This window comes from Tiliqua scincoides, chromosome 1, assembly GCF_035046505.1.
Source record: "Tiliqua scincoides isolate rTilSci1 chromosome 1, rTilSci1.hap2, whole genome shotgun sequence".
Taxonomy (NCBI): Eukaryota; Metazoa; Chordata; class Lepidosauria; order Squamata; family Scincidae; genus Tiliqua; species Tiliqua scincoides.
Window position 1 is genome coordinate 83,911,548 of NC_089821.1, and position 27,946 is coordinate 83,939,493.

The 27,946-nt window shown below is 43.5% G+C and overlaps 1 protein-coding gene across 5 annotated transcripts in view; it reads right to left on the minus strand.

Annotated features, from left to right (window-relative positions):
• DPP10 (dipeptidyl peptidase like 10) overlaps positions 1 to 27,946 on the minus strand; it is a 250,981-nt gene that overhangs the window by 91,522 nt on the left and 131,513 nt on the right. For 4 of the 5 annotated variants that reach the window (XM_066632907.1, XM_066632922.1, XM_066632915.1 and 1 more), the window contains 2 exons: positions 1,812 to 1,864; positions 1,648 to 1,729 (listed from right to left, as the gene is read on the minus strand). In XM_066632907.1, coding sequence (XP_066489004.1) covers positions 1,648 to 1,729; positions 1,812 to 1,864 — 135 coding nt within the window. Of the gene's footprint in view, positions 1 to 1,647; positions 1,730 to 1,811; positions 1,913 to 9,586; positions 9,595 to 27,946 lie in introns of all 5 variants that reach the window. The other variant, XM_066632898.1, reaches the window with a different exon arrangement.

Here is a 27,946-nt window from a genome sequence, read left to right on the forward strand (position 1 = left end):
ACTTTTTCATCTCACAGCGCACTGAAAAGGCGTTAAAATTTTCAAGGCACACCATTGGTTTTTTGACAATTGACAAGGCACACCGCACTGCTGGCATAGGGCTCACATCTCCAATAGCCCTACTAATAAATTACACTGTCCCAAACTCCTGTGGCACACCTGCAGACCATTTGTGACACACCAATGTGCCATGGCACAGTGGTTGAAAACTGCTGTTCTGGATCCTCAGCTAGTCTCAGTGTGGAAACTCTGCAGGGGAGGAAAGAGGGTCTTCTCTGCTATTAGGTTTCAGAGTCAGCACCATCCTCACTCCTTGGGCTCCAGTATGTGTGTGGAGATAGCCCCTCATTGTTGACAAGCTGTCTGTTTTATGTTGCCATGATGTATAAGTAGAGGTGTTTGAAATGGTGTTTGTTGTTGTTGTTGTTGTTTTGAAAATTTGTTGAAGTAAAATGCAAAATGTGGTGTTTTTATTCACAACTGAATATATGATTCCAGTGTTCCTTACTCATTACCTGTGGACAGAGGTGTTTGAAAAATGTGGTATTTTGTGTTTTTGATTACTTATCCACAAAAATAAACATCTACGTATAAGGCACACAGTTGTGGGTGGGACAGAATTAAGGAAGTGAATGATGGCTATACGGGGGCTGCTGTGTAACTGATACTAGCAATAATAGAAAGGGCATGGGGTGTGTATGTGGTGCTAAAAAGGTGGTTTTGCTGCAATAGAAGTCCTGTGTCATATGCAAGCCCCATGAAGTAAATTCAAATTCAATTCAATGATTGGTTCATGAAGTGCTCCCTTTGATTGTTCCAGTTGCTATAGACTCCCAGCCAGGTGTGCCTGTCAATGGTGCTTCAGTGGTGCTGTGGGATTTAAATGCCCCATGAGGTGCTCTTTGCAGATCTTTTACCGTAACTGAGCCTTTCCCCTTGGCCCTTTGTGCTGAGCAAGCATAGGTTATGATGGACATTTCTCAGACATTGCATCAGCACAGATGCTGGTGCTACTTGGGTATAAGGTTGCATGTTAGGCTGCAATACAGTGCAACTTACTTGGAAGTAACACAGTGGAACTGAACACAGTGGGACTTACTTCTGAATAAACATTCATAGGATATAAAGCCATTAAAGCATTGCATCTGTTATCCCAGCAAACAATTACACTGTGTTTTCATTAAAATGCAACGTCACATACTTGACATTTATCCATACTTTTTGTCAGACTAAACATCACTTAAATCTTTACATCAAACCCACCTTTATACAAATTTCATGTGTCTTATCTTTTAAGCTGTTTCTGCCCAACGTTGCATATACTCAACAGGGATCAAATGTGTATACCTGTGGGCTGGGCAGAAATGGGTTAAGCTTTATACAGCCCTATTCCACTGCTGCAAACAGGCAACTGAGAGTATTAACACTTTTTTTCCATTGCTGCCCATAGGCTTGAAGATAGGCTCTATGCTTCTTATTGCTTGTTAGAACTTATGTTCATATTTATTTTTTAATCACAAAGGAATTCCACAAATTTGCAAATGCTATGACATCTACAATAAAGAATGTATTTCATTTGGATTTTATTCCTGTCTTATCAGTTTGCTTAGAACTCACAGCAGGTGAAATTGAAATTACTGTTCTTACCAATTGCTGGCCTTGTACACCCCACGCCGCATACTGTAAAACTGAGTCCTCTACTTCTGGAGGGTTTAACTCCCAAACTTCCCTTGAAAAAATGTAAACATTTTACTTGAACACATTTGCACCATTATATGGTACAGAACAGACACTGTATAACTTTATCTTACCTTGTATGTATGTTATATATCACATATGAAGCCGTATAAGAATAATGAAAAACCTGTAACACAAGAAAGAAGAGATCATAATTATGGATATCTTCTGAAACCTGGAGTTAGACACACAGTCAGAAGACAACCTGTACTTATTATTCAGGATGTCCCATTGTTCAAAATGATATGTGTGGTTGACTGAATATTTTTTGACACTAAGTAGTCCCGTCCCCCCGATTTAGAATCACATCCTAAATCAGGGGGGAACGTGTTCTTAAGAAGAACATAGGATGGCAAGTTCTGCCCCCTCCAAGAAGAAAGTAGTGAAGGCCAACATGAAACAGCTCCTCTTGATAGAGGAATCTAACTGACTGCAGATTAGCTCCATGAAGAGGCAAGGAACACACTCTTTCAAAGAACTGATTGGGACAAAGAGAGAGAGAGAGAGAGAGAGAGAGAGAGAGAGAGAGACAGAGAGAGAGAGAGCCTCCAATCAAAAAGATAAAATGTTTACTGTAAAAGAACAGGCATCAAAAATAACGTACACCAAAAAAATACCCTTTCACCAATGATTCAGTAACAATTCAAGTAAGACAGTGTTTCTCAAACTGTGGGTCAGGGCCCACTAGGTGTGCCACAAGCCAATTTCAGGTGGGTTCCCATTCATTTCAATGTATATTTTATTTTTAATATATTAGGCTTGATACTACCATATTATGTGACTGCATTAGAGGAAATGTTACAGACCTGTCCTTTTAACAGGCTACTATGTACATGCTTTTACAGTGATAGTCCTGGGTAACTGTGGATAGGACTGCAGCCTTTAGGATGCTTGGAGAATTTTTTTTTTTTTTTTAAAGATCAGCAAATGCTTGGGAGGGTTAGGAGGGTTCTTTATTTTAAATAAATGTTTAAACTTATACTTATTGCAAACTTTTAGTTTACTTAGGCTGCAATCCTAACCACACTTTCCTGAGAGTAAGCCCCATTGAACAAAATCGGACTTACTTCTGAGTAGACCTGGTTAGGATTGTGCCCACAATTGATTAATTTGATTGTATGAGGGTGTTAAAAAATTTCCTGCTTGATAATGTCATTTCTGGCCATGGCATAACTTCCAGGTTAATGATGTCATTTCCAGTGGGTCCCAACAGACTGTCATTCAGAGAAGTGGAACCTGGTACTAAAAAGTTTGAGCACCACTGCAGTAAAAAAAATATCTATCAGCTGTTGTTTCTCTTAAGCTGTGCAACCACATGCTACACAGCAGAAAACCCAGTCGAGCTCTGCATTCCGAGAAGTCTGGTGGTGATGAATGACATCACCAGGTGTCTGGAAACACTGCAGACCTGCCATGCAGCTGGCCATAACAAATGTGTATGTGTGCCTGGCTTGTGGTGGATGCATGCTTGCAATGTCCATGTGGTGCTTCAGGAAAGACTAAGAAAAATGGATGAAGGAACTCAAGGGAGCCTTCCTCTTTTGGTCCAAACTGTTATCTTAAGGGGGTGGGAAAGAGAGAGGGGGGGGGGTGGTTGAGAGGAAAGAGAAAGAATTGAAAGTGCATTTATAGCTACCTTCCTGAAGACTGCTTGCCCAGTCTTGGTGCTTGATTTGAAGCAGCTTTTTCGAGATCCAAGAATGATACTAGGACATGGGGAGAGGAGTCTTTGCCTCACTTTTGGATCACAAAATCAATTGGGTAGGCTCTCAATATTTATGGAAGTCTGGGGGAATGTATATATGCTGGTTGAGGAATGGGCAGCAGAACTATCTATTGTGTTCCTAGAATCATGACCGATTAATCAGTTATTTAGGGATGTGATTCTTTGTGCAGCAGAAACAGTTATTTAGGAATGTGGTCCTTTGTGTGTTCCTTATCTGCTCATTTTCCTGACCCTCAGACTAATCAATGTGTGCATTATTTGTCCTTGATATCTGACAGGAACAGTATTATATCAGTACATTAGCACTCTGCAATCTTAACTTCTTCCCCAGTATATATGACCTGAGGAGGCTGGTATCTTGGTAGCAGGGGTCAAGAGTTTTGAGAGCTATGTTTCAGAAAGAGCAGTGTCCATAATTCATATTATTGTCCACTGATGCATATTGGCATGCTCCCTAAGTGAACTTATATGAATATGAAAGAATAATACAAAATAATAGAAAAACAGGTGGATATAATCATACTACATATCCCCTTCTGTATGGTTTCCATACTCCAGACATTACCAGCATAGGTCATGTCTATATTTGAAACATGCAGAAGGTGAGATTATGCTTGTCAGGTAATAAAAGAACAGGAACTAAATATCACATAACTATAGGTTTGTTCATGTTAATTCAGATATACCACAACATCACTGCAGTGGTCCATGCAACCCTGCAACAGTGTCTTTGTGGTGTGCTGAGATTTCATGAGATCAGGCACAACGAAGTCTCAGAGGATCTCGCAAGAACCTAGAGTCTCATGATGGCAGCCGCTGGAAGGTGAGAGCAGAAGGCTGGGGTGAGTTATGAGGAGGACAAAAGAAATAAGGGAGAGGCAGAGATGAGAGAAGGGGGACATCAGGGCCAGGAAAAAAAGAAGAGGGAAGACAAGGAGATAGCACACAAACTAAGAAAAGAGGGGAAAGCCTTCAAGGAGACTGACGAAGAGAAAGGGAGACAGACCCAGCAATTCAGGGAGCAAACCTAGAGTTGAAGCCATCTTGTTTGGGGATAGGGAAGAGGGCTCAGTCAGAATCAAAGACACTGTGTGATTTGGGAGGGAGCTGCCGCCAGGTATAGTGGCACCAGAATGGCTACCACTGTATCCAGTTGCACCACTGAGGCCACTGGAGGTCTTCTCAAGGGAAGCCCCAAGCCCCACAATGGGGCTTCTCAAGTGGGGCTGGCTATTTTGCCGGCACAGACTTGAGAATCTCCATGTCAAGCTTTTCAGTCTGAGACAGAGGATAGGATACAGTTCTGCCAGTGCCACTCCCTTCCCACTCCAGTTCCTCCCCCCACTCTGCCCTCCTCCCACCCCAGAATGCCTTCCCCACCTCAAAAGTCCTTTCTGCTACCCAGAGCTCTTCCCTTGCTCCGGGTGGCATCCAAGCAGTGCTGGGCACAGCGCCAACTGGTGCTGGCGCCAGCATTCTCTCCTCTCTGGGTGTCCTGGACATGCCTTACGGCACATTTGCATTACCCAGTGCCAGTGCTGGAGCTCAGCGTTGGTGCTAGAAGTCCATAGGATTGGGCCCTGAGAGATCTTGACGGCACGAAATTGGAACTAAACTAATGAATTTGGATTGTGACTTTGGATTGTGAGACCTCAATTATGTCACAAATAAGCAACTCCACTAAGCATGATGGCAGCAACATTAGACCAACAAGTTTATTTTCAATCTTAAAAATGTAACACATTTCAGGTCTGATCCTATTCAGGTGCCGTAACAATCACTCGTGGATGCGGATGCAATTCGTGTTATCCTTAGCTGATCCAGCAGTGTCATACCAAAGCTGGCACAACAAGGTTGAAAAACACCAAGATTGTCCTAGCATAGCAACACTGACTCAATCCTTCCCAGTAAGAATTGTTGTGTCCATGGAAACAGAGACATAACTCATTATCCATGGAGTAGCATCCTTACATCAGCACCTCATTGCCATGATGGCGTTTAATCAACAAGTCCTCATGACATCAGCTGTGACATTGGTGTGTCATTGCTGTAATATCTAAGAAGCCAATAACCACATTCAATCAGTCTCAAGGCTGGTAGCCAAAGAAGCATCACCAGGGTCAACTGAGCAGAGGATAAGGATAGGTGCAAGTCCACTAAGTGGTCAATGCTGGGGAGACAAACCCTTCCAGCCAACAGGAATGAGCAACACAAGAGCAGGAACCACCCCCAACCATGAGGAGATGTCCCAAAGACACTGTACACACATATGCGCACATATACACTTACAGCTCAATCCTAACTGCACGTTAGGCTGGCACAAGTCCCTTGCACCAGCGCATGGAAGGTCGCAAACGTGCCATAAAGGATGTTTGCGCCTCCTCGTGAACAAGCTGCGCCAGCGCACAGAGGTGCACTGGCATACGGAGGCTGAATCCTGCCTCCATGGCGGCTCATGGGGTGAGCTGTGTGTTGGCCCAGCTGGGCTGATGTAAGGCTCTGGGGTGGGCAGGGAGGAGGCAGGTTGAAGGCAGGGGCAGGTTGAAGGTTCCGGGGCAGGGGGAGAGTGGGTGGTGGGCGGCTCCAGAGGGGAGCAGGGGCAGAGTGGAAGGCAGGCTGGGATCCAGCAGTTGTGCCAGATTCCAACCCCCCATTCCCAGGGAGTTTGGAGCATAAGAACATAAGAACAGCCCCACTGGATCAGGCCATAGGCCCATCTAGTCCAGCTTCCTGTATCTCACAGCGGCCCACCAAATGCCCCAGGGAGCACACCAGATAACAAGAGACCTCATCCTGGTGCCCTCCCTTGCATCTGGCATTCTGACATAACCCATTTCTAAAATCAGGAGGTTGCGCATACACATCATGGCTTGTACCCCATAATGGATTTTTCCTCCAGAAACTTGTCCAATCCCCTTTTAAAGGTATCTAGGCTAGACGCCAGCACCACATCCTGTGGCAAGGAGTTCCACAGACCGACCACACGCTGAGTAAAGAAATATTTTCTTTTGTCTGTCCTAACCCGCCCAACACTCAATTTTAGTGGATGTCCCCTGGTTCTGGTATTATGTGAGAGTGTAAAGAGCATCTCCCTATCCACTCTGTCCATCCCCTGCATAATTTTGTATGTCTCAGTCATGTCCCCCCTCAGGCATCTCTTTTCTAGGCTGAAGAGGTCCAAACACCGTAGCCTTTCCTCATAAGGAAGGTGCCCCAGCCCCGTAATCATCTTAGTCTTTTTTGAGATGCGGCGACCAGAACTGGACACAATACTCCAGCTGTGGCCTTACCATAGATTTGTCAAACGGCATTATAATACTAGCCGTTTTGTTCTCAATACCCTTCCTAATGATCCCAAGCATAGAATTGGCCTTCTTCACTGCCGCCGCACATTGGGTCGACACTTTCATCGACCTGTCCACCACCACCCCAAGATCTCTCTCCTGATCTGTCACAGACAGCTCAGAACCCATCAGCCTATATCTAAAGTTTTGATTTTTTGCCCCAATGTGCATGACTTTACACTTACTGACATTGAAGCGCATCTGCCATTTTGCTGCCCATTCTGCCAGTCTGGAGAGATCCTTCTGGAGCTCCTCACAATCACTTCTGGTCTTCACCACTCGGAAAAGTTTGGTGTTGTCTGCAAACTTAGCCACTTCACTGCTCAACCCTGTCTCCAGGTCATTTATGAAGAGGTTGAAAAGCACCGGTCCCAGGACAGATCCTTGGGGCACACCGCTTTTCACCTCTTTCCATTGTGAAAATTGCCCCCACTCTCTGACATTGACACCCACTCTCTGCTTCCTGGCCTCCAACCAGTTCTCAATCCACGAGAGGACCTGTCCTCTAATTCCCTGACTGTGGAGTTTTTTCAGTAGCCTTTGGTGAGGGACCGTGTCAAACGCCTTCTGAAAGTCCAGATATATAATGTCCACGGGTTCTCCCGCATCCACATGCCTGTTGACCTTTTCAAAGAATTCTATAAGGTTCGTGAGGCAAGACTTACCCTTACAGAAGCCATGCTGACTCTCCCTCAGCAAGGCCTGTTCGTCTATGTGTTTTGAGATCCTATCTTTGATGAGGCATTCCACCATCTTACCCGGTATGGATGTTAGGCTGACCGGCCTATAGTTTCCTGGGTCCCCCCTCTTTCCCTTTTTAAAAATAGTTGTGACATTTGCTATCCTCCAATCTTCTGGCACCGTGGCCATTTTGAGGGACAAGTTGCATACCTTAGTCAAGAGACCTGCAACTTCATTCTTCAATTCCTTAATAACCCTTGGGTGGATGCCATCAGGGCCTGGTGACTTATTGATCTTTAATTTATCAATGAGGTCTGAAACATCTTCTCTTTTAACCTCTATCTGACTTAACTTCTCGGTCAGGAAGGGCCGTTCGGGCAGCGGTATCTGCCCGAGGTCTTCTGCCGTGAAGACAGATGCAAAGAACTCATTTAATTTCTCTGCCATCTCTAAGTCTCCTTTTATCTCCCCTTTCCCTCCCTCACCATCCAGAGGGCCAATCGCTTCTCTGGGGGGTTTCCTGCTTCTAACATATTTGAAGAAGCTTTTATTATTCCCCTTAATGTTGCTAGCCATGCGTTCCTCATAGTCTTGCTTGGCCTCCCGTATCACCTTCTTACATTTCTTTTGCCACAGCTTATGTTCCTTTTTATTCTCCTCATTAGGGCAAGACTTCCATTTATGGAAGGAAGCTTCCTTGCCCTTCACAGCCTCTCTAACTTGGCTGGTTAGCCATGTGGGCACCCTCCTGGATTTAGTGGAACCCTACTTTCTTTGCGGTATACAACTCTGCTGGGCCTCTATTACTGTTGTTTTAAGCAGCCTCCATGCACTCTGGAGAGATTGGACTCTTTTTACCCTCCCTTTCAACCTCCTTCTAACCAGCCTCATTTGGGGGAAGTCTGCCCGTCGGAAGTCAAGGGTTTTTGTGAGAGATTTGCCTGGTATTCTTCCCCCAACGTGCATGTCAAAACGGATCGCAGCATGATCACTGTTCCCCAATGGCTCAGTAACGTTTACATCTCTAACCAGGTCCTGCATACCGCACAATATTAAATCCAGAGTCACCTGTCCTCTGGTGGGCTCCGTGACTAGCTGCTCTAAGCCACAGTCATTTAGCACGTCAAGAAATCCGGTTTCCTTATCGTGACCAGAACACAAATTGACCCAGTCAATGTGAGGATAATTGAAGTCCCCCATGATTACAACCCTGTCCCTCCTTGTCACCTCCCTGATCTGTTTCCTCATTTCAAGGTCCCCATCCGATTTCTGGTCTGGAGGATGATAGCACGCCCCCAGTATTACATCTCTGCACAAGGCTGGTAATTTAACCCACAGAGATTCTACGGTGGAGTCAGACCCACCTTCAATCTCTACTTTGCTGGATTCTATCCCTTCCTTAACATAAATGGCCACCCCACCTCCAACACGCCCCTGCCTGTCCCTCCTGTAGAGTTTATAGCCCGGGATTGCGGTATCCCACTTGTTGTTGGCATCCTTCAGTCTCGGAAGACTATGGTATCGCGCTCTGAATGGTGGTTCTGGAACAGAGTGTCCTCTCCAGTGCACGAAGCCTGGGTAAAGTAGATATGGAGGATAGACTATTTCCCATGCAGCAAATCCCCCCTCTCCACGTCACTGAAATGGTCCAATGGAAAGGCAGAGGCCAATACGGTTGGTTCCAGCGGCGTCGTAGGAGTTGCCAGAACGTGACTGTGTTCAGCCATGAACTGCCTCAGGGACTCCAGCTCCAGATTTTGCCTCGAGGCTGACTCCTGAAGCCTTTTCCATAACTGGATATAGCCACAAGGCAGTGGAGGTTTGGGATCAGAGTTTTTCTTCTCTCAGATGAGCTGCCTTCCCAGGCTAACGAGTCCCATCTATCCGGTGGCTGTTTAGTCGTCTCTTACGACAAGTACAGCCAAACTGAGGGCCTATTCTTATCCCCAGCCCCCAGTGCGGTATCCCACTGATTCTCCGCATTCCACCAGGTTTCCATTATGCCCACTATGTCAATGTTTTACCTTGTCACCAGACATTCCAGTTCTCCCACCTTTGCTCGTAGACTTCGGGCATTCGCATAAAAGCATTTGTACACGGAATGCCCTAGGATGGGCTGCTTATTCGCTCCTTTGTCCCCGCATCCTCTCATTGTGCCAAACCGTCTATCACATCCCATCACACTACCTTTCCCAATTTCTTCTCCTACTCTGCCTTTGTCTTGTTGTTCTCTAACCTCCCCATCCTCATCCCATAGGGATGAGGAGTCCCGAACCAGATGCCCCTCGGCTCCTGTCGGCCTTCCCCCAGGGATCAGTTTAAAAGCTGCTCTGCCACCTTTTTAATGTTATGCACCAGCAGTCTGGTTCCATTCTCGTTCAAGTGGAGCCCGTCCCTCTTGTATAGGCCCCGCTTGTCCCAAAATGTTCCCCAGTGCCTAACGAATCTAAACCCCTCCTCCCTACACCACCGTCTCATCCACGCATTGAGACCCCTGATCTCCGCCTGCCTAGCTGGCCCTGCGCGTGAAACAGGTAGCACTTCAGAGAACGCTACCTTTGAGGTCCTGGCTTGCAGCTTCCTGCCTAAAAGCCTAAATTTGGCCTCCAGGACCTCCCAGCTACACTTGCCCATGTCGTTGGTGCCGACATGCACCACAGCCGCTACTTCTCCCCCAGCACTGTCTACTAGCCTGTCTAGACAAGAAGTGATGTCCGCAATCTTCGCACCAGGCAGGCAAGTCACCATGCGGTCCTCACATCCGTCACAAACCCCCCTCTCTATGTTTCTAATAATCGAATCCCCCACTACAAGAAGCCCCCGACCCCCCTCCCGCCGAGGAGTATTCTGAGTGCGTTCGGATACGGGCCCATCCCCTGGAGAAGGGGTCCCCCCTAGGGGATTGTTTCCCTCCTCTCCAGGATGACGTCCTCCAGTCCCGAGACTTCCCACCCGGGCAGCAGAGAAGCTGCATGCCTGAGGTTGGGACGAAGCCTGATCGTCCCTGGAAGTCTCCCCACGGTCCTCCTCTGCCTGCCTGCACTTCTCCAGGTCGGCCACCAAGGCTTCAAGGGAGCGGTCGCGTTCCCTGAGACCCTGGAGCTCCTTGCACCGAGGACACACCCATGACTTATGCCCCAGAGGCATATAATCATACATGTGGCACTCAATGCAGAACACTGGATAGCCCCCACCCCGCTGCTGGCTGTCTGACTACATAGCTTTTTTGTTGTTGTTGTTGTTTTATTTAGGGGTACTTTTAAAAACCCTACACTGGTTAGCAGCCCTCTTCTCAAGGGAAGAGGAAGGGCAGTGTATGGGGCCCTGGCCTCCTCGCCCTGCTACTGAACTCGCCCAGATGCTAAACTCTCAGTTTACCTGGCACTTGGGGTCCCAGTGGCACTTAGGGTTCCCAGAGGCCACACGCGTCTGGAGAGAGCCTCACGCGATGGCAGGCCTAGCTTTATACTCCTGGCTGGCCCCTTCTCCCTTCCTGATTGAAAGGGGGGCTGGTCTTCCTAGGTGAGTTTACAAAAGCTCAGGAAGACAAAAGGCTGCTGATGGGCGTAACCTACTCTGCAGGTTCCTGAATGGAGTGCTTGGATTAGCCTAATGGGGCTCTTATCACCTCCTAAGGTGGTGACGCTGAAATTCTAAAATGGACTATGCCTGGGTGGTTGGGAATTGGCCTTTATTAGGTTCTTTCCCTCCTAGTTCTGTTCTCTTAGGCTGGACTGTTTTGTAACCTCAAGCTAGTTTTTATTTGAGTTTGTTTAATTATTTATTGCTTTCTAGATCCTGTGTCCCAATTTACTGAACTGTTTAGGCTATGTTCTAACTTAGATTAAGTTTAACTTGGGTTAAGTATAGGGTTAATTTAAAACAAAGTAGAAAAACCTGCTTTCCACTGCTTTCCACCTGCTTTGAAGCTTTCTGGAGCAGCTTCAAGCACTCCGCTCTCCTTGGACTTGTGCCACCTCAGGAGGTGGCGCAGGTCCAAGGAGACCCATAGAGGCCAGGGTGGCTTATCTGGAGGTAAGGGGAAATGTTTCCCCTTACCTCTAGCTGAGCCACTTTGGTCACCTATCCTGTGCTGGATACAGTGCAAGCCTCCTGGCTTGCCTGTTCCAGCGCAAGATAGGATCGCACCCTTAGACACACACACACACACACCCCCCACGGCAGAAGGCTGCCACAGCACTTTCTACCTTCTACAGAAGTTACAGTAGCAAAGGGGTACAAGTAAAGAATTACTAATAGCTCTTGTACCCAGGGTTCAAGTTCCCCTTTCCCACTCATAGGAATATCTTTCTGAGCAGAACAGAGCAAGATTAGAAAGATAGTTCCCTCAGAAGAGGGCTGTCTGTCTTGTGAAACAAGCACACAAGTCTCTCCATGGGAAGTGTTTGAGTCCTGAGAGGATTCATTCACCAGCTACAAGGAAACATTTTCCCAGGAGATGGTGGGATGTCACAAGGGTAGCCCTCAGCAGCACTGAAACAAAGGAGGGTGCAGGTAATTCACTGCACAAAGCCACAGGTTTGTTATGTTAAAGCAACATTGTCACTTCTTCCTCACTGATGTCGTAAGCCGAAGCCTTTGCAAACTCTTCTCCAACTTTGACTTGCTGTTTTTACAGCAGTGTAAAAAGAGAACTAAATACCATCATGGCTGTCATAAGTTTCAAGAAGACCTTCATAAGCCTGTTTGCCTGGCAGAGCTGTGAACAATGTTGTAAATATATAAATAATCCCTAGACAAGGAGAAATGGAATAGTATCCATAAGATAGATAGCTTCAGTCAAAACACACTGAAATAATCTATTATTGGTAAAAGAGTCAACTATGAAAAAATACACATATCTTTCACACTGAGCTCTATCAGATGACACATTGTCCTGGTTTTAGCAATGCCCTTCATTTTATATTTTTCAGTGTAATCAAATTTCTCTTGGGGCTGCTAAAACTGATATATTGTATCACATATAGCCCAGCAAAATATGAAAAAGAAAGTTATGTTCATATTCTAAATAATTGGCATCCTTCAGTCTCGGGAGACTATGGTATCGTGCTCTGATAAGTGGTTCTGGAACAGCGTCTAATTGTGGCTGAAGAGGCCAATTCAGGAGTGGCCCGACACTGAGAGCAAATGCAGTCCATGGCTGGTCTGTCTCCCTGGCTGTGGGTCTATCTCTTTGCCTCAGTCTGTTGGGCAAGTGCCTCTTCAAACTGGGAGAGGTCATGCTGCACAGCCTGTCTCCAAGGGGGACGCTCAGAGGCCAAGGTTTCCCATCTGTTGAGGTCCATTCCTAAGACCTTCAGATCCCTCTTGCAGATATAATTGTAGCATAGCTGTGGTCTACCTGTAGGGTGCTTTCCCTGCACAAGTTCTCCATAGAGGAGATCATTTGGGATCCGGCCATCGCCCACTCTCACGACATGACCGAGCCAATGCAGGCATCTCTGTTTCAGCAGTGCATACATGCTGGGGATTCCAGCTCATTCCAGGACTGTATTGTTTGGAACGTTATCCTGCCAGGTGATACCAAGGATGTGTCAGAGGCAGCGCATGTGGAAAGCATTCAGCTTCTTCTCCTGTTGTGTGCAAAGAGTCCATGACTCGCTGCAGTACAGAAGTGTACTCAAGACGCAAGCTCTGTAGACTGGATCTTGGTATGTTCCGTCAGCTTCTTGTTGGACCAGACTCTCTTTGTGAGTCTGGAAAACGTGGTAGCTGCTCTACCGATGTGTCTGTTTAGCTCAGTATCGAGAGAAAGAGTGTCAGAGATCGTTGAGCCAAGGTACACAAAGTCATGGACAACCTCTAGTTCAGGTGCAGAGATTGTAATGCAGGGAGGTGAGTCCACATCCTGAACCATGACCTGTGTTTTCTTCAGGCTGATTGTCAGTCCAAAGTCTTGGTAGGCCTTGCTAAAACAGTTCATGAACTGCTGGAGATCTTTGGCAGAGTGGGCGGTGACAGCTGCATCGTCGGCAAAGAGGAAGTCACGCAGACATTTCAGCTGGACTTCGCTCTCAGTTTCTCTCAGTTTCTCAGAGTTTGCTTCTCAGTTTCTTTGCTCTCATATTCTAAATGCACATGGCATTTTAGTTTTGCAAAGGTGAAGAGGATCCAGTTAAGAAAATCTATCATACCAATGCCTTTTAACTTCTTGACACTCACTCTGACTAGATAAGTCTCAGAGTGTTACAAGATTTACCTATTATACTGCCTAAATACACAGTTGAAAGGCAATGCCAATAAGCATGAACTAGTGCAACAGTTCTGAAAAGCACCCCATATTCCTATGACACTTTTTTGAAACATTACAGATGAAATTTTCAGTAACTGCACAAATAAGAATGTCGTGGAAATGAGTCACCATAATATCCATATTACAGGAAAATGAGTCCAGTGTGTCCGAATTGTTTAGCCTTGCTAAATTGATTGTGGAAATCATTTTCCAGACCTTTTTAATGTTATATCCTAAGACCCTCTGTTGCCTGACACATTTTCCTGTATATGGATGCACGATACATTTGTTTTCATGGATATGTGATCCTGAGTAGAGGCCAGGAGTACATGATCCAGACCAGTCTCAAGGCATTTAAACTAGACTGAAGGCAAGAGGCCTCAGGTCCCACAGGTCTCAAAGAAGATCAACACTTTGGCTCGTCAAATTAATCACCACCACCACCAGGGTGGCTTAATTGAAGCTTTGCCTTTCTTTCATTTATTTTGGGACAATTTTCAAGACTGTTCTGCAGTCACAGCAAATTTGTTGCTGTAAACAAAAGCCACATTTGGGGAGCTTCCTGACTTGAAGCCAAGTCATTAGCAACACAAAAGAACAGTCACCAACTCTCAACACTTCCCTCATCAATACTATGACCAAATATACTCAGAGGTGGAATGCTAATTAAGGCCCTGGTTTCCAGAGCAAGTCAAGAGTTCATTGCTCTACCTTGGCAGCATGCAGTGATTTTCAACCTTTTTTGTCTCAGGACACACTGATAAGGTACTAAAATTTGACAACTGACAAGGCGCATAATGCTGTTAGTGGGCGGCTCACATCCTGCAATGGAAACTTGGGGGGACACAAGTGGGAGTGTACGTTTTGCCACCACTCACAACGTGCACATCCAGAGCCTCTTCAAAGAGGCTTCCAAACTCACCAGCTCACAGACTCATATAGCAAATACCATGAGTACAGAAGTTTCCAAAGTAGTAATTCCACTTATACACTACTCAGCACTCTCAGCTCTTACAATTTCAACAAAACACACAGTGAACAGGCTTTTGCAACAACGGGCATATACTCTGTACTGGCCACATACATTCAAGCATAATGGTCAATCTCATAGATAGGTTGAGGGCAAGTTTGGAGCCAAAATCCAGACATTTTCTATGACCTGTAGATAAGTTGTGTTTGGGGAGGTTATTTCCTCTGTGGAGGCTACTCCAGAAGGGCTATGCCACTGAAGTTCCATTCCATTCAGACTTTTTCCTCCCTTCAATTTACCCAGGCTGGTGTAACTGCATCAAGTTTGATGCTGCTTAAGTTTATAGGCTTGTTCCCTCCCTTCAACCTAACAAGGTTGGTGTAGCTGCAACACAGTCTGTGCAGCTCAAAAAATGGAGGTGGGTACTTTTGTAATGGTGTTCTCTCTCTCTCTCTCTCTCTCTCTCTCTCTATCTATCTATCTATCTATCTCAAAACTCTGAGATTCACTACCAGATTAACAGTATACACTCGTGTATAAGTCAACTCAGGATCATTTTAAAACCTAAATTTCTCAACTTACACACAGATACATCAGGTATTCGAATCCCGAATGGATTTTATTGGCAATCATTACAGTAATTACACCAATCAAAAATCAAATGTATTGTCATAAAGGAAACATTATCAACCTCCTAATGCTGTCACCACAAAAGTCATCCTCTCAAGCTAACCGGGTGAAAAGTAATTTATATTAACACCTTGCTCATAGTTTAGTACTGATGTATTATGTTGCTCCATTTTTATATAAATACAAAGACAAACCCAGTTCAACATCTTCAATAACGTTTTGCATGCTATGATCCTTAAAACAATATAAGTTTTTTTTTGGTTTATAGTCTTTAGAAAGTTTTGCCAGTGTGATGTTTTTATAAATGTATACCATAGACTTATATGAAGAATAAATTTACCATATCTGTCCCTAAGAATATATTGGCCCACTCTAGTCTATTCATACGACACAGCAATATTCTTTACTTATTCAGCTTTAACTTATAGATATGTGACACTGCTAACACTGCAGTATAAAGAAAATAGAATCAGTACTTAATTTACCCAAAGAATTTTCAAGTAGCAATAAAAATGACTTATTCTTTTCTTTACTCTGTGCAAGGGAGATCTGTAGCTTTCCTGTTACTAAAACATTGGGTGCAGTTAATAAACTGAAATTAGTAGCAGCATGTCAGTTGCCTATGGCAATGTAGAATTGATGGATGGTAAAAAGAACATCTTTAGTCTGTTTCACAGTGTATCTGCTAAATAAATTAGTAGGCCCATCAATAACACTACTAAAGTTAAAATTCACTTGATGCTGAAGCATCATTATCATTACAAAATTTGGCTTTTGGAATGGTCAGCCTTCATTGAAACAACAGCCCTATGGATTCTGCAAGCATGCCTGAAATTAGATATTGTATGTAAGAGGAAGAGCCTCGTGCACACCTATCTTTGGTGAACTTGTGAACTCCACAAAGACATTTGGTTTGCCAGATATCAACTAAATGCTCCAGGTTGCTGACAATATACTACACCGTTACAGAATCAGGAACCAATCGAAAACTGAAAGTGGGCTCCGATCAGTGGTAGGAGCTACTTGAAGCAGCGGGGAGGCCAGCAGAGGCTCTGTGAGTGTCCCACACCCTGTAGGAGGCCAGCGTAACCCCCCAGGTATGTTTAAAAGTTCCTTGGTCCTGGCAGCATCGTGATCGCTGCAGCGCCGTCAAGGTACTCTTCCAATTCCCTTGGTGGGTTGCGACCCACCAGTGGGAACCACTGTGCTATACTGTAGCAATTCCAAACAGGTACAGTGAAGTTAAGTGACAAGGTCATAACTTCCTAAAGCACCATATTTATTTTATTCAATCAACATCAATTACTTGTCATGATTTATTGCAACCATTGCATATCATGGGATAGAATTTATGGATAGTATTAACACTTTTGGCTGTGAAATATTACCACCATAACAAGGATATGCTGCCAAGTCAAAATAAATATAAGAGAGAGACATTTCTAGACATCTAATTCATCTAACAAGAAAAAAGGCTGTCAACCAGGACTAAACAAAAAAGCACATCTAGAAAATCTTCTTGGGCTTATGCCACTCTACTTATCATTTTTCACTAAGATTAATTATCTCATGAAAAAGTCATCTGCTGTGGAGTGTTAATAAATTCACAATCAATTATACTCAATGCAGCTAACCAAGAGTTGAAATGTGATACACCCTGCAGTTGAGCCCTGTTCTGGGGGTTGGGGGGGGATGGGACTCATGCTTGTCACTATCAACAACACTGAGAATCCCAGTCCTATGTTTGGAGACATATTTCAATCATTCTTTTAGTACCTAAACATTTAGGATGAGTGAATTACTCAAAAAAAAATGCTTCCCATTACTACATTTGAAAGTCTCATACATCACTGTCATTGAGAATTCTCTTATTACATTATCTTTTGAACATGGGCCTCTTTTGGAATCTTGAGGCAGGAAAAAAATAAAACTATAAGTTATAGGATTCTATAAGATTCTCGAATAGGATTATATAGATAATGCAACCAATAGCAACATCCGCAGGTCTCTCCAGTTATCCCTTGGCATTCCTGGTTTTGATTTGGTTCATATATTTGTTGCTTTGTTGTTGGAGTTTTTTTTTTTTTCTTTTGTGGGAGGGGGGAAGTATCAGGATTCACTAATTAGCAAGGATATGCCAGAGTCATAGGGCTGAGTGACAAATCAAGTCCCAAATCTATGTTCTCCTTGACTTGAGTCACAAACTAGTCATAATGGTAGGCCATCATTACTCATCCAGAGCTGTTTTTTGTGTCATTTTGACTCAAGTAAGAGTCTTTTCAAGAAACGAGTCAAGTTGCGAAAGCAGCAAACAAACACAAAACAGAGTTGCAAGCACACATAAAAGCAAGTCTTGATTCAAGTTTTTTCTGAGTCATGAGTGTTTTCCAAGACCCTTGCACGGGTCAGCCCCATGTCATTGGTGTGCGTGACACGTTTACCATGAGTTGTAAAAAAAAGGTTTTTTCATGATTTGAATCAGAGTGTCAGATGCAAATTCTCATCTCTGTAAATTAGAACTATCCATTTTTCTAAGAAACTTCTTTGTTAAAGTGGAAGAAAACCATACCTATGGAGGAATGGTAATTTTTTCCTCTATCTTAGGAAAACCACATTTTTATAGATGATTCTAATGATTCCATAAGGTTCTAATGATTAAGGTTAATAGAGTCTGAGGTTAACTTTGGGGGGGGGGTAGTCACTTTCAAACAACCTAATGAATTTAAACCCTTACTACCAAAACCACTGTGTTGTCCACACACTAAGGGCACAATCCTATCCCGCGCTGGAACAGTCAAACCAAGAGGCATGTGCTGTATTCAGTACAGGATAGGCGACCAAAGTGACTCAGCCAGAGGTAAAAGGAAACTTTTCCCCTTTCCTCTGGGTAAGGCAACCTGGCCCCAATGGGTCTCCTTGGACTTGTGCCGCCTCCTGAGGTGGCACAAGTCCAAGGAGAACGGAGCAACTTGAAGCTGCTCCAAACTCCCCGGGAATGGGGGTTTGGATCTAGCATAACTGCTGGATCCCAGCCCCACGTCCTTCTTCCCACCCACCCACCCCTGGGACAGCCCACCGCCTGCCCTCCTCTCACCCCAGAACGCCTCCTCCCCGCCCACCCCAGAGTCTTGCGTCGGCCGAGCTCGGCTGACGCAAGACCCAGTACCTCCGTCAGCACAGAGACTTGTGCCAGCCTCCCAAGGCTCCCTCTTCTCCAGATCCCGTAGACTTCCATGGCAGCTGAAGAGTTGTTATCCTGAAGGCGGGACAATATCTTCACATTACTGGAAGTCTCAGTGAGATCCTTCTCTGCCTTTCTTTGCTTTTCCAGGTCAGCTAACTGGACTTCAAGGGAGCAAGTCTGTTCCCTTAGAGGTCTTTGCTCTGAGCACATACCCACAATTTATGTCCACGAGGCATACAGTCTCACATATGACACTTTGTGAAGTAAACTGGAAAGCCTCCACTCCTCTGCAGGCTTTTTACCTTCATAATTTTGTTGTGATGCTCTACTTTTCTGGTTGAGTTTAGCAAAGGAAGTTTAAAGTAATTGGAATTTTTTAAAAGTATGTCCTGCGCAGTTATGGTAATTAAGGGGTTTTCGTACTCTACTTCTCCACAAAAGGGGAGTCTTTGTTCCCTTTAATTCAATTCCAGGTAAAATTCGGTAACATTCTGATGAGGCTAGTCAGATCACATACGTCAAAATTCTAGATTTTTGAGGAGGAACCTGGTAATGGTGGGGGTTCGGTGATATCACAAAATTGCTAACACTTGACAGATGAGAAAACCACTGGTACCGGAGAAAACAATTGGCGGTAGTCAAAGGGTGGAAACAAGCAGCAATCCCCAAATAGTCTGAGATTAATCTTTTTATACCCATACATCATCTTCAAAAATGGAAAAACATGTCAGAGAAACAATCATTCTTGTCAAAACTAACCAGAACAGCCTACCCTAATCAGAATTGAACGAACCTTTCAAAATTTTAACCACAGTCATTCACAGCACACTCCTAACTTCCCCTGGAACAGGCAGGCCAGCGGGCCTGTGCTGTATTCAGCGCAAGTTTGGGGCTGACTGCAGACCAGCCTAGGGCAAGGGGAAATACTTTCCTTTACCCTGGGTAACACTGCAGCAGCCCCAATGGGGCTACTCAGATCCGACCCACCTAAATTGGTGGCGCAAATCCAAAGAGCCCAGAGCTGACCCAGGCTGCCCAGGAATGGGGCTAGGATCCGGCATAAGTGCTTGGATCCTGGCCCCACCTACCCCTCCCCCACCCCAAAACATATCCTCCCCACTCTCCCCATACCACCCCCAGACCCCTGAACTGGCCTGGAACAGCCATCGCAAACTCACCCTTCCCAGGTGAGGCCAGTGCATAACCTTGTGCCAGCCTCCCCAACCCGAACGGAGACACAAACGTGCTTTATGGCATATTTGTAACCTTCCCAGGCTGGCACAAGGGACTTGCACTGGCCCAAGGGTGCTTCAGGATCGTGCCCTAAGGGTCCAATTCTATCAAACTTTCCAGCGCCAATGCAGCACCAAGGCAAGGAAACAAACATTCCAGTATCTTGAGGAGATCTCCATGACTGCCCCATCACCACAGGATGCAGTGCATGTCCCTTTTGCATGACTGTATCAGCACTGGAAAGTTGGGTAGGATTGGGCCTTAAGTCAGTAACCATGGAATAAGCAAACTTCCAAGGATAGATGCCATGTTCGTACTATACAGAATGAAAAAAGTCAATCTTCATCATCATCATTTTCAATGATAAGTTTGAGAATTGCAACTGTTGTGATTAATCATTAAACAGCAAGAGATTAAAAATGTAATAGGAATGCAATGTTAGGTAATTAGGTGAATAGTTCTGCCTTTAGATCCATCTCTTCTGACTCTGTCATTAGCTGCTCTTATTTGTACAAACAGTAATAGCCACAAAATGTGAAGAAATATGAGTTGCCCAGAGAGGAGTGAAAATAAAGAACAAAAGCAGAAACCATAACAAAAATATAATCTGTCCAGATGAAGAAATGTGTCGGGCAGGAAAGAAAACAGAGCTATTTGACAACAGTAGAAAATGAACACGGTACACAAGCAGAAGTAGTGAGCAAGCAAAAGCAAAAACCACAAGGGTGCCAAAGCTGTATGTACTGGGAAAGGAAACCTATAACTGGGAGGGGGGATGGCAAGCAGAAGAATAAGCTGAGTGAAGCCAATTAAAATGCTGCAAGTGAAAGGAGGAGAAAATCAATAGGATCAAAGAATAGCACACCTGAGAGAGAGGGTTAGAGCCTCAAAGGGGAGGAACAAATGAACAGCAGGAAGGGAGGGAGGGAGTAGGACTGGTGAGCGCTGCAGCTGAAGCACACAGTCACAGCGAAAGCTGCAGTGACCCAAGAAAGAAGGCTGCCTGCACAACATGAGTGTCAAATCCTGTGTTTGTGGACAAACAAGATTGAAAGTTGAGCCAGTGATCGATCTCTCTCTCTCTCTCTCTCTCTCTCACACACACACACACACACACACACACACACTCTGAATCAGTCACTTTTTCTTGATCACTTTCAAATAACTGAAATTTGGCATTGAAGTACAATCCACAAAGCTGCTTCACCAGGCTGCATAACAGTTTGAGAAATGCTTCCATACCACTAAGTTTAGGGCAACAACTTACATATTTTATCTTCCTTACATACACAGGTTGGGAAATGCTAAGAGTGCAATCCTAAATTACCTCTCTGCTCATGAAGCTGCTGTTCTGACAACCTAGAGCAGGGGTGTCAAACTCGTTTCATATAGAGGGCTGAAGTCTGAGGCAAAGAGGCAAAGAAGGAAGGCCCATAGCCAGGGAGACAGACCAGGGACAGACTGCACTTGCTCCCAGTGTGGAAGGGATTGTCACTCCCAAATTGGCCTTTTCAGCCACACTAGATGCTGTTCCAGAAGCACCATTCAGAGCGTGATACCATAGTCTTCTGAGACTGAAGGTTGCCAACACCATTTTTTTTTCCATGTGATGCCCCTATGGTTGCCATGATTGATCCAGACTCTTTAAGAATCATCAACAATCTCCAAGTGACAAACAATCCTGGGGATTTGAACAGGGTTCTAGGAACTTCAAAACTTCCATCATGTTGGGGGGGGGGGGAAATCTTAAGGAGTAGCTTCAGTAGGAGTTGGCAATCCTAGACATCCCCTACCTCTAACAGTTACGGCTCTCACATAACACAGGTAATATGAGAATAGGCTCCAAGACTGACTTATGACTTATAAGTTATGACCGAATTCTAACTAAACTTTAAAGCAGTATAACGGACGTTCAGTGGTTGTAAATGGCTATAAGGCAGCATGTGCATATGGTGGTGGTGGCCTCCTACCCCATCTGGCTATCCACAAGATGACAGGTAAGTTGGCAAATGGCTGGAGAAACAGGGCAGTGAGGAAGAAGAATGTGGGAGTGTCTGGGCAGGAAAGGGACAGGTGGGAGGCAGAATGCAGGAGCAAGAGGGTGGATCCTGACATCACCATGGTGCACCAGAACCCCACCTCCATTCCATCCCCTCTTCCCTTATTCTCCTTGGTTCTGTGCCAGCAAAGTGGCTGGCACAGATTTGAGCAGACCCATTTGGATAGCAGAGTCTCGCCCCAGAGGAAGGGGACAAATGCTCCCTCAGCATGAGGAGACCTCTGTGATTAACCCCACCCCTCAGATACAGCCCATACTCCATTGGTATGGCTGCATCAGCTGGTTTTTTTTTTTCTTTTAAGTTAGGATTGGGCTGTTAATGTCTTAGGATTTCTATACATGTTTATCCTATCTACAATAACACAAAAAGTCTTATTGTACCATAAATCTATTTCAGTATAAGCTTTCATGGACTACAGTCCACTTCATCTCACTCTGAAAACACTTTTCCATTCCTATTTATTTCCAAAAATAGCGTGGCTTTATAATCTTGACCGGTTGATATTACCGTGAGGGCTATGAATCTGTCTATGAAATTTGCCTAGATTTTTTTCCCCATCTGACCCATAAAATAATTAATTTATGCTCTTTGGCCTTTACCGTTCTTTTCTTCAACCTCAGATTCATTCTTTCACACAGTGTGATAACAGCTGAGGTGGAGTAATCCAGTTATAACACATAAGAGCACATATGTACAATGTACCAGATCAGCCTCAGGAATTGCTGTTGCAAGCAGAGAATGATGCAGAAAGAGCCAGAGCTTTGTCCTTGAATGTGAGAGCGGCAATACCCCTGACTGTCTTCAGCGTAAATGTAACACTTGGGAACAAACTTCATTAACATAAATAATAGAACATATACACTCTGTACTTGAAATTATTATAGGATCAAATGGACAGATGGCGGTGCTTGATATGCTCAGCATGATCATTGAAATGCCTAGGTGACTGAGCTAATTGGAGCACATGTGCCAGCCCCCTTCTATGATCCTCTTCTCATCTCTTAACCCCAAGACTGTATTTTTTTCTTTCCTATTTTTGTGTGGCTTGGATTCTACTGTGTGAATGATTCTTTTATCTGTCTCATTTTTATCCCATTACAGCTAATATCTAAATGGCCCACTCCTTACTAGCCAAGAGGCCCACTCCTAACTAGCTTACACTTAGCAGCAGCCTACAATTTTCAACCAGTCTTGTAAGCTAACATGGCACCTGGTGCCAGTGCACTTGGTGCCAGTGTTATGTTGATGCTCAGATCTGTTTGGAGTGCTATCCTCTACTACTAGATGTGCTTGTACACTGTTTTTGACTCTGGGCCTAGATGAGAAGTATAATCTCAGAGGCCCACTCTTAACTAGCCAGCATGTCATGCAATGCTAATCCACATAGCCATGTCCATAACTCCATGACTGTAATATCCAGTGACAAACTGACTGTGTGAAACAGCTGACACTCGTCAAGCACCAAGACATGCACAGGTTAGTGCTCGTAAATGTGTTTCTGTGGAGCAATGAATGCTTCTCAATGTTGGTTGTTTGCACGTGTATCTGTGAGTATCAAATGATATGGAAACTGCTCTTTTGGACATATGAAATAACCAATCAGGAGCTCTAAAATCAAGATGGAGAAAGTGTAACTAATACAACACAAACCAAACATTTTTCTTTAACATGCAGCATATTTCTATATCTTTGCTGCATAAAAACTTTCTTCTAGTAGATCTGAAATAAAAGGGCTTAGCTCCACATTTCAAAGCTTTCTATAAAGTTTTGTACAATTTTTTTTTTTTTTTTTTTTTTTGCTTATCTCTAGCACAGAATACAGAATTACTCTTTGGGGAATCTGCTATTCAACAGTTTCTCTTTCAACTTCTCACTTCTGTATATTCAGGTATGCACTGTTTAGAAATGCAGTCATAAAAGTACATATTGGGATCCCTTTTTGTGAATGTTCTTTTATTCTAACAAATATGGGGGGAAAACTGCTGTCTACCATTAAGCAGATAGAAAGGCTGCTGGAGCATTGAAGACCTTCCCATTACTTAAAAGAGGTTGGTTTACACAATGAACAAGTATTTGCTCTATACAAAGAAATCTAGGAGACAGAAAAGCCAGGATGATAAATGTCTGTCAAATGCCATAATATGCCTGGAGTAACATTGTCTGTACACTATAATCTCTATCTTATTCTTCAAATCAGGTTCTTCTTTTGAAACATTTTATACATCCCATAGAAGTCATAAGATTCAGAATAATTTATTTGTCCCACCATATCCCAAATGGTTTTAGTATACTACATAACTTCAGTTATATTCAGACATCACTGGCTTCAGTTAAGAATATGTTAAATAAGACATTTGCTATACTGCCAGTCTACTATGATTTACCTAATCAAAAATTTGTTGTCTCAATGTATCTCTGAGGAAAAATTTTTGAAGGGGGAAAAAATGTGTTATGTTTGACCTAGGTAGGCCAAATAAACTTCTCCAGATTATGGTGGAATTTGGGTCCATGCCAAGCAGAGGGTCAGCCAGGCCAATCTCTGAACACTCAGTACTGGTGGCCATAGTAGCTCTCAATATACTGTCAAGAGATAGGCAGCAAGTGCCTGGGATGGCTGAGAGCTGGGATTTGACCCAGGACCTCCAGCAAACTGATATCCAAAGCTTATACTCCATAAACAGATGGTGCTTCTGTTCATGCATTCATGGAATCTTTCTATGAACCGAACATGGAGAAAAATGTTTTGGTATCACCCCATAAATATACAATACAGTTTGTATCAGTGCATAATGATCATTATGTTAGATTTGATGTACCAAATACCACAAACATATCCTTGGCTGAACTAAAAGAAATACACTGAAATTAGATATCCCAGTTCACTTTACATTTGATGCGGTATTTTGGTTCAGTCATTTTCAAAGCAACTTAATAAAAAGCTAAACACAGAATACAGCTACTGGGAAAACAGATGAATTTTGTAACAAGTTAGATCTAGAATGTTTTTGTGTGGTTTGTTTCAGAACATGCCCAGAATAAATTGTAATAGCTGTTCTAAGCTTCCATGATTTATTCTAGAGCATCGGTGGAGCAAAACAGATGTTTTGTATTCTCCATTAAAAATCTGTGGTGGAACCACTAGGTTCTGCTCAACAATAACTACTTCAGAGTAATAATTTGGATAATCTCCTCCAAGTTCTGCAGTCTTAAGGGCCACTCTGTTTATTGCCCGGGGCAAAGAAAGTGCAGCTCATTCTCTTCCTCTTTTGGGGTGGGCTTCAGAAGATTTGAAAAGGTCACACAGTCATGAGAAAGCTCCTTCTGAGGAGAAGTTTGCCTATGGTCAGCTGTTTGATTCCCAACTGAAAAGTTTTAAGTAACAATAAAAATAATAAAACTTTATTTTTATCCCGCCCTTCTCCCTAACGGGACCCAGGGCAGCTAAACATGAATAGAGGGGTAACAACATGAATAGAGGGGGTTCTAACACCATGCCGCCTCTCTGGGTTCCCAAAACAGTTTGAATCACCCTGTCATATGCAAATGAGGAGGGTAATTTTAAGCCTTTAGAACATCAGAGACAGATTAAAAGAGCAGAACATGCATTGAATGAATGAGTTCCAGGTATAACTAAAATGTGTTGAAAGAGCAGATCATTGGAAAATGAACCATCAGAAAGCGGGGGATGCCTGTATTACTGCTGTACTTAGTATATACTAAGTTACACTAAGTAGTATTACATTTAAATATTATTTACAACAGCCAAAGGAGGCATGTAACATTAAATTAGGGAATTGTATTTCTTCAAAATTTTGATAAGTCCTTCAGAAGTCAGAAATTTTGCTTTTGGACAGTATGTGGCCCATGAGCATTCCTGATCTACACTTTACAAGTTGATAAAACGCAAAATGATTCTTAGCATTTGTCGTTTCTGAGACATCTGTGACGATTTACTCCATCTATTGCCTTTTCAAGCCAGGGACAAAGGCGATTTCAAGTCTCAGAGCATGAGTTTCTGAAGAATGGAACAACTGTCTACATTTTGTTGTGCTTTCATGTTATTTGGTTTTGAATGCGTTATATCAGAAGTGTAGGTCATAGGTTTTTCAGCACAAATTGATAGTACAGATGGTGCAGCCTGTATTAAGACAGGGCTCCAGAGAATTAACTTTATTTTGCTTGTGTTCCATTGTCTTTCAACATTTTGTAATTTTGTTGATGTATTTATATAATTTGAATTTCCCATCTGTCAACATGTTGGTTTCCTTGTCTCCATAAGGTGAAATTGGTTCCAAGTACATTATTACAGCTCTTTTATGAAGCCATGCTCTGCACAACAAGAGACTTTTCTAATACCTACCAAGTCATTGGCTACTATCCTCTTCAATATCCAAGAGAGTTTTAAAGTACCTATATTTATGAAATAACTAAAAATATTTCATGATATTTGATTCTAAGAGGGATCTCAAGGTTACTCCACTGAATAAGAAAAAAATAAATCAAAGCTATTTTGCTGATTACTTTTGAAAAATAATTTGCAATCCTCTGCCTCATAAACCTGCAGTATGAGTTTTAGTTTTAAAAAATTTTAAGCTTAAAACATTTTAAGTAGTTTCTGAGAGTGCAACCCTATGTGTATCTACTCAGAAGCAGGCACTGTTATATTCAATAAGGCTTACTCCCAGGAAAGTATGCAGAGGACTGTACAATGGATTCAATTTTCAGAAACAATACAGAATTTTTTTCCCTTGCATGGCCTTACTTCCAAGTTAATGATTGATGTCTTCACAATGACATAATCTTTCCCAACTGAAGAGTCTCTAAATGTAGGCATCAGGTCACCACTAGGTGAGCGCACACAATGGAAAAGTGAGGAGTTTGGTTGAGACATACAGAATGGAAAATAGAACAGTTTTGCAATTATTTATTCAATAAACAGACAATTGCAGATACCATTATAACTCACAAGCTACATTTCTATATTATCTATCTGCACATAGCCAGGCCGATGCACAGCAATCAGAGGCAAGGATGTGCCTCAACCAATGACTATGTGACATGGTCACCCAGTGACCATGGAGACCAGCTTTTCTGACACTATTGCCTTCTTCATTCAACAAGATTCCTGTGCCTTTCAGAAATAAAAGCAGATGGCAACATAACAGATGCCAGATGGAGGTATAAGGAAGAGGAAACATGTACCTATTACTCATCTGCTTGTCATGCAACTTTAAAAGGAACAGGATCAAGTTAAAACAAGAAGGCTGGAAAACCCATTCCTCTGTAATGGGTTTTCCAAGTAGCACAATAATCACAAAACTATTATGAATAAATTTAAACAAACAAACAAAACAAACAAACAAAACACTGCTTTAGGAATTCATAAACACCTAGATAACTTAGGCAGTCTATAAAAGTTTCCCAGTACAGTTGCACGTCTGATCTCTAAATCAGTTGTTAGGACTGGATAAAGTTAGAACTGTTTACTCAGTTTGAAAACCATTGTTTATAAGATTGGTTGCATTTTTAATTTTTCTATTGACTTGTTAGATTTTGTTTTGATTTAGTCATATATTTTCATTTGGATTTGTCTGGATTTATATTAGATCAATATTATTGTGATTACTGTACTTAGCCTTGCATTCTCTATTTTTTAAGGTGTTGATTGAGAGCTGCACCATGCTAGGGGTTGAGAAACTGTATCTTGATCATTGCCTTGCCTTGCCACTGAAACAGAATGTGATGGACAAAGGATCTGACAATTAAATGTTCACCTGGATTCCTCCTTTCCTGATATATATGATAATAAATCAAGCAATACTGCTCCAAGAGGTGTGCACAAATATGTGTGGTGGTGGTGGTGGTGATGATAAGATTAGCTTGAAGAATAACCAGTAGAAACTGGGGATTGACCAGATGTGGAAGAAATGTGGGATGAAGACACTGAGCAAACAGAGGACTACTGAGCCATGAACAAATGAACGATACCCAACAGTGCAATCAGAAGTCCTATTCAACTCAATGGGAAAGGACTGCAGCCTGGCAGCCCACTCTTGTGCTCCCGGCGCCCAGGCCTAGAGGCGCCGAAAATGGCTGCCGCTGCATCCTGCGTGCTCCGCAGGTAGTGC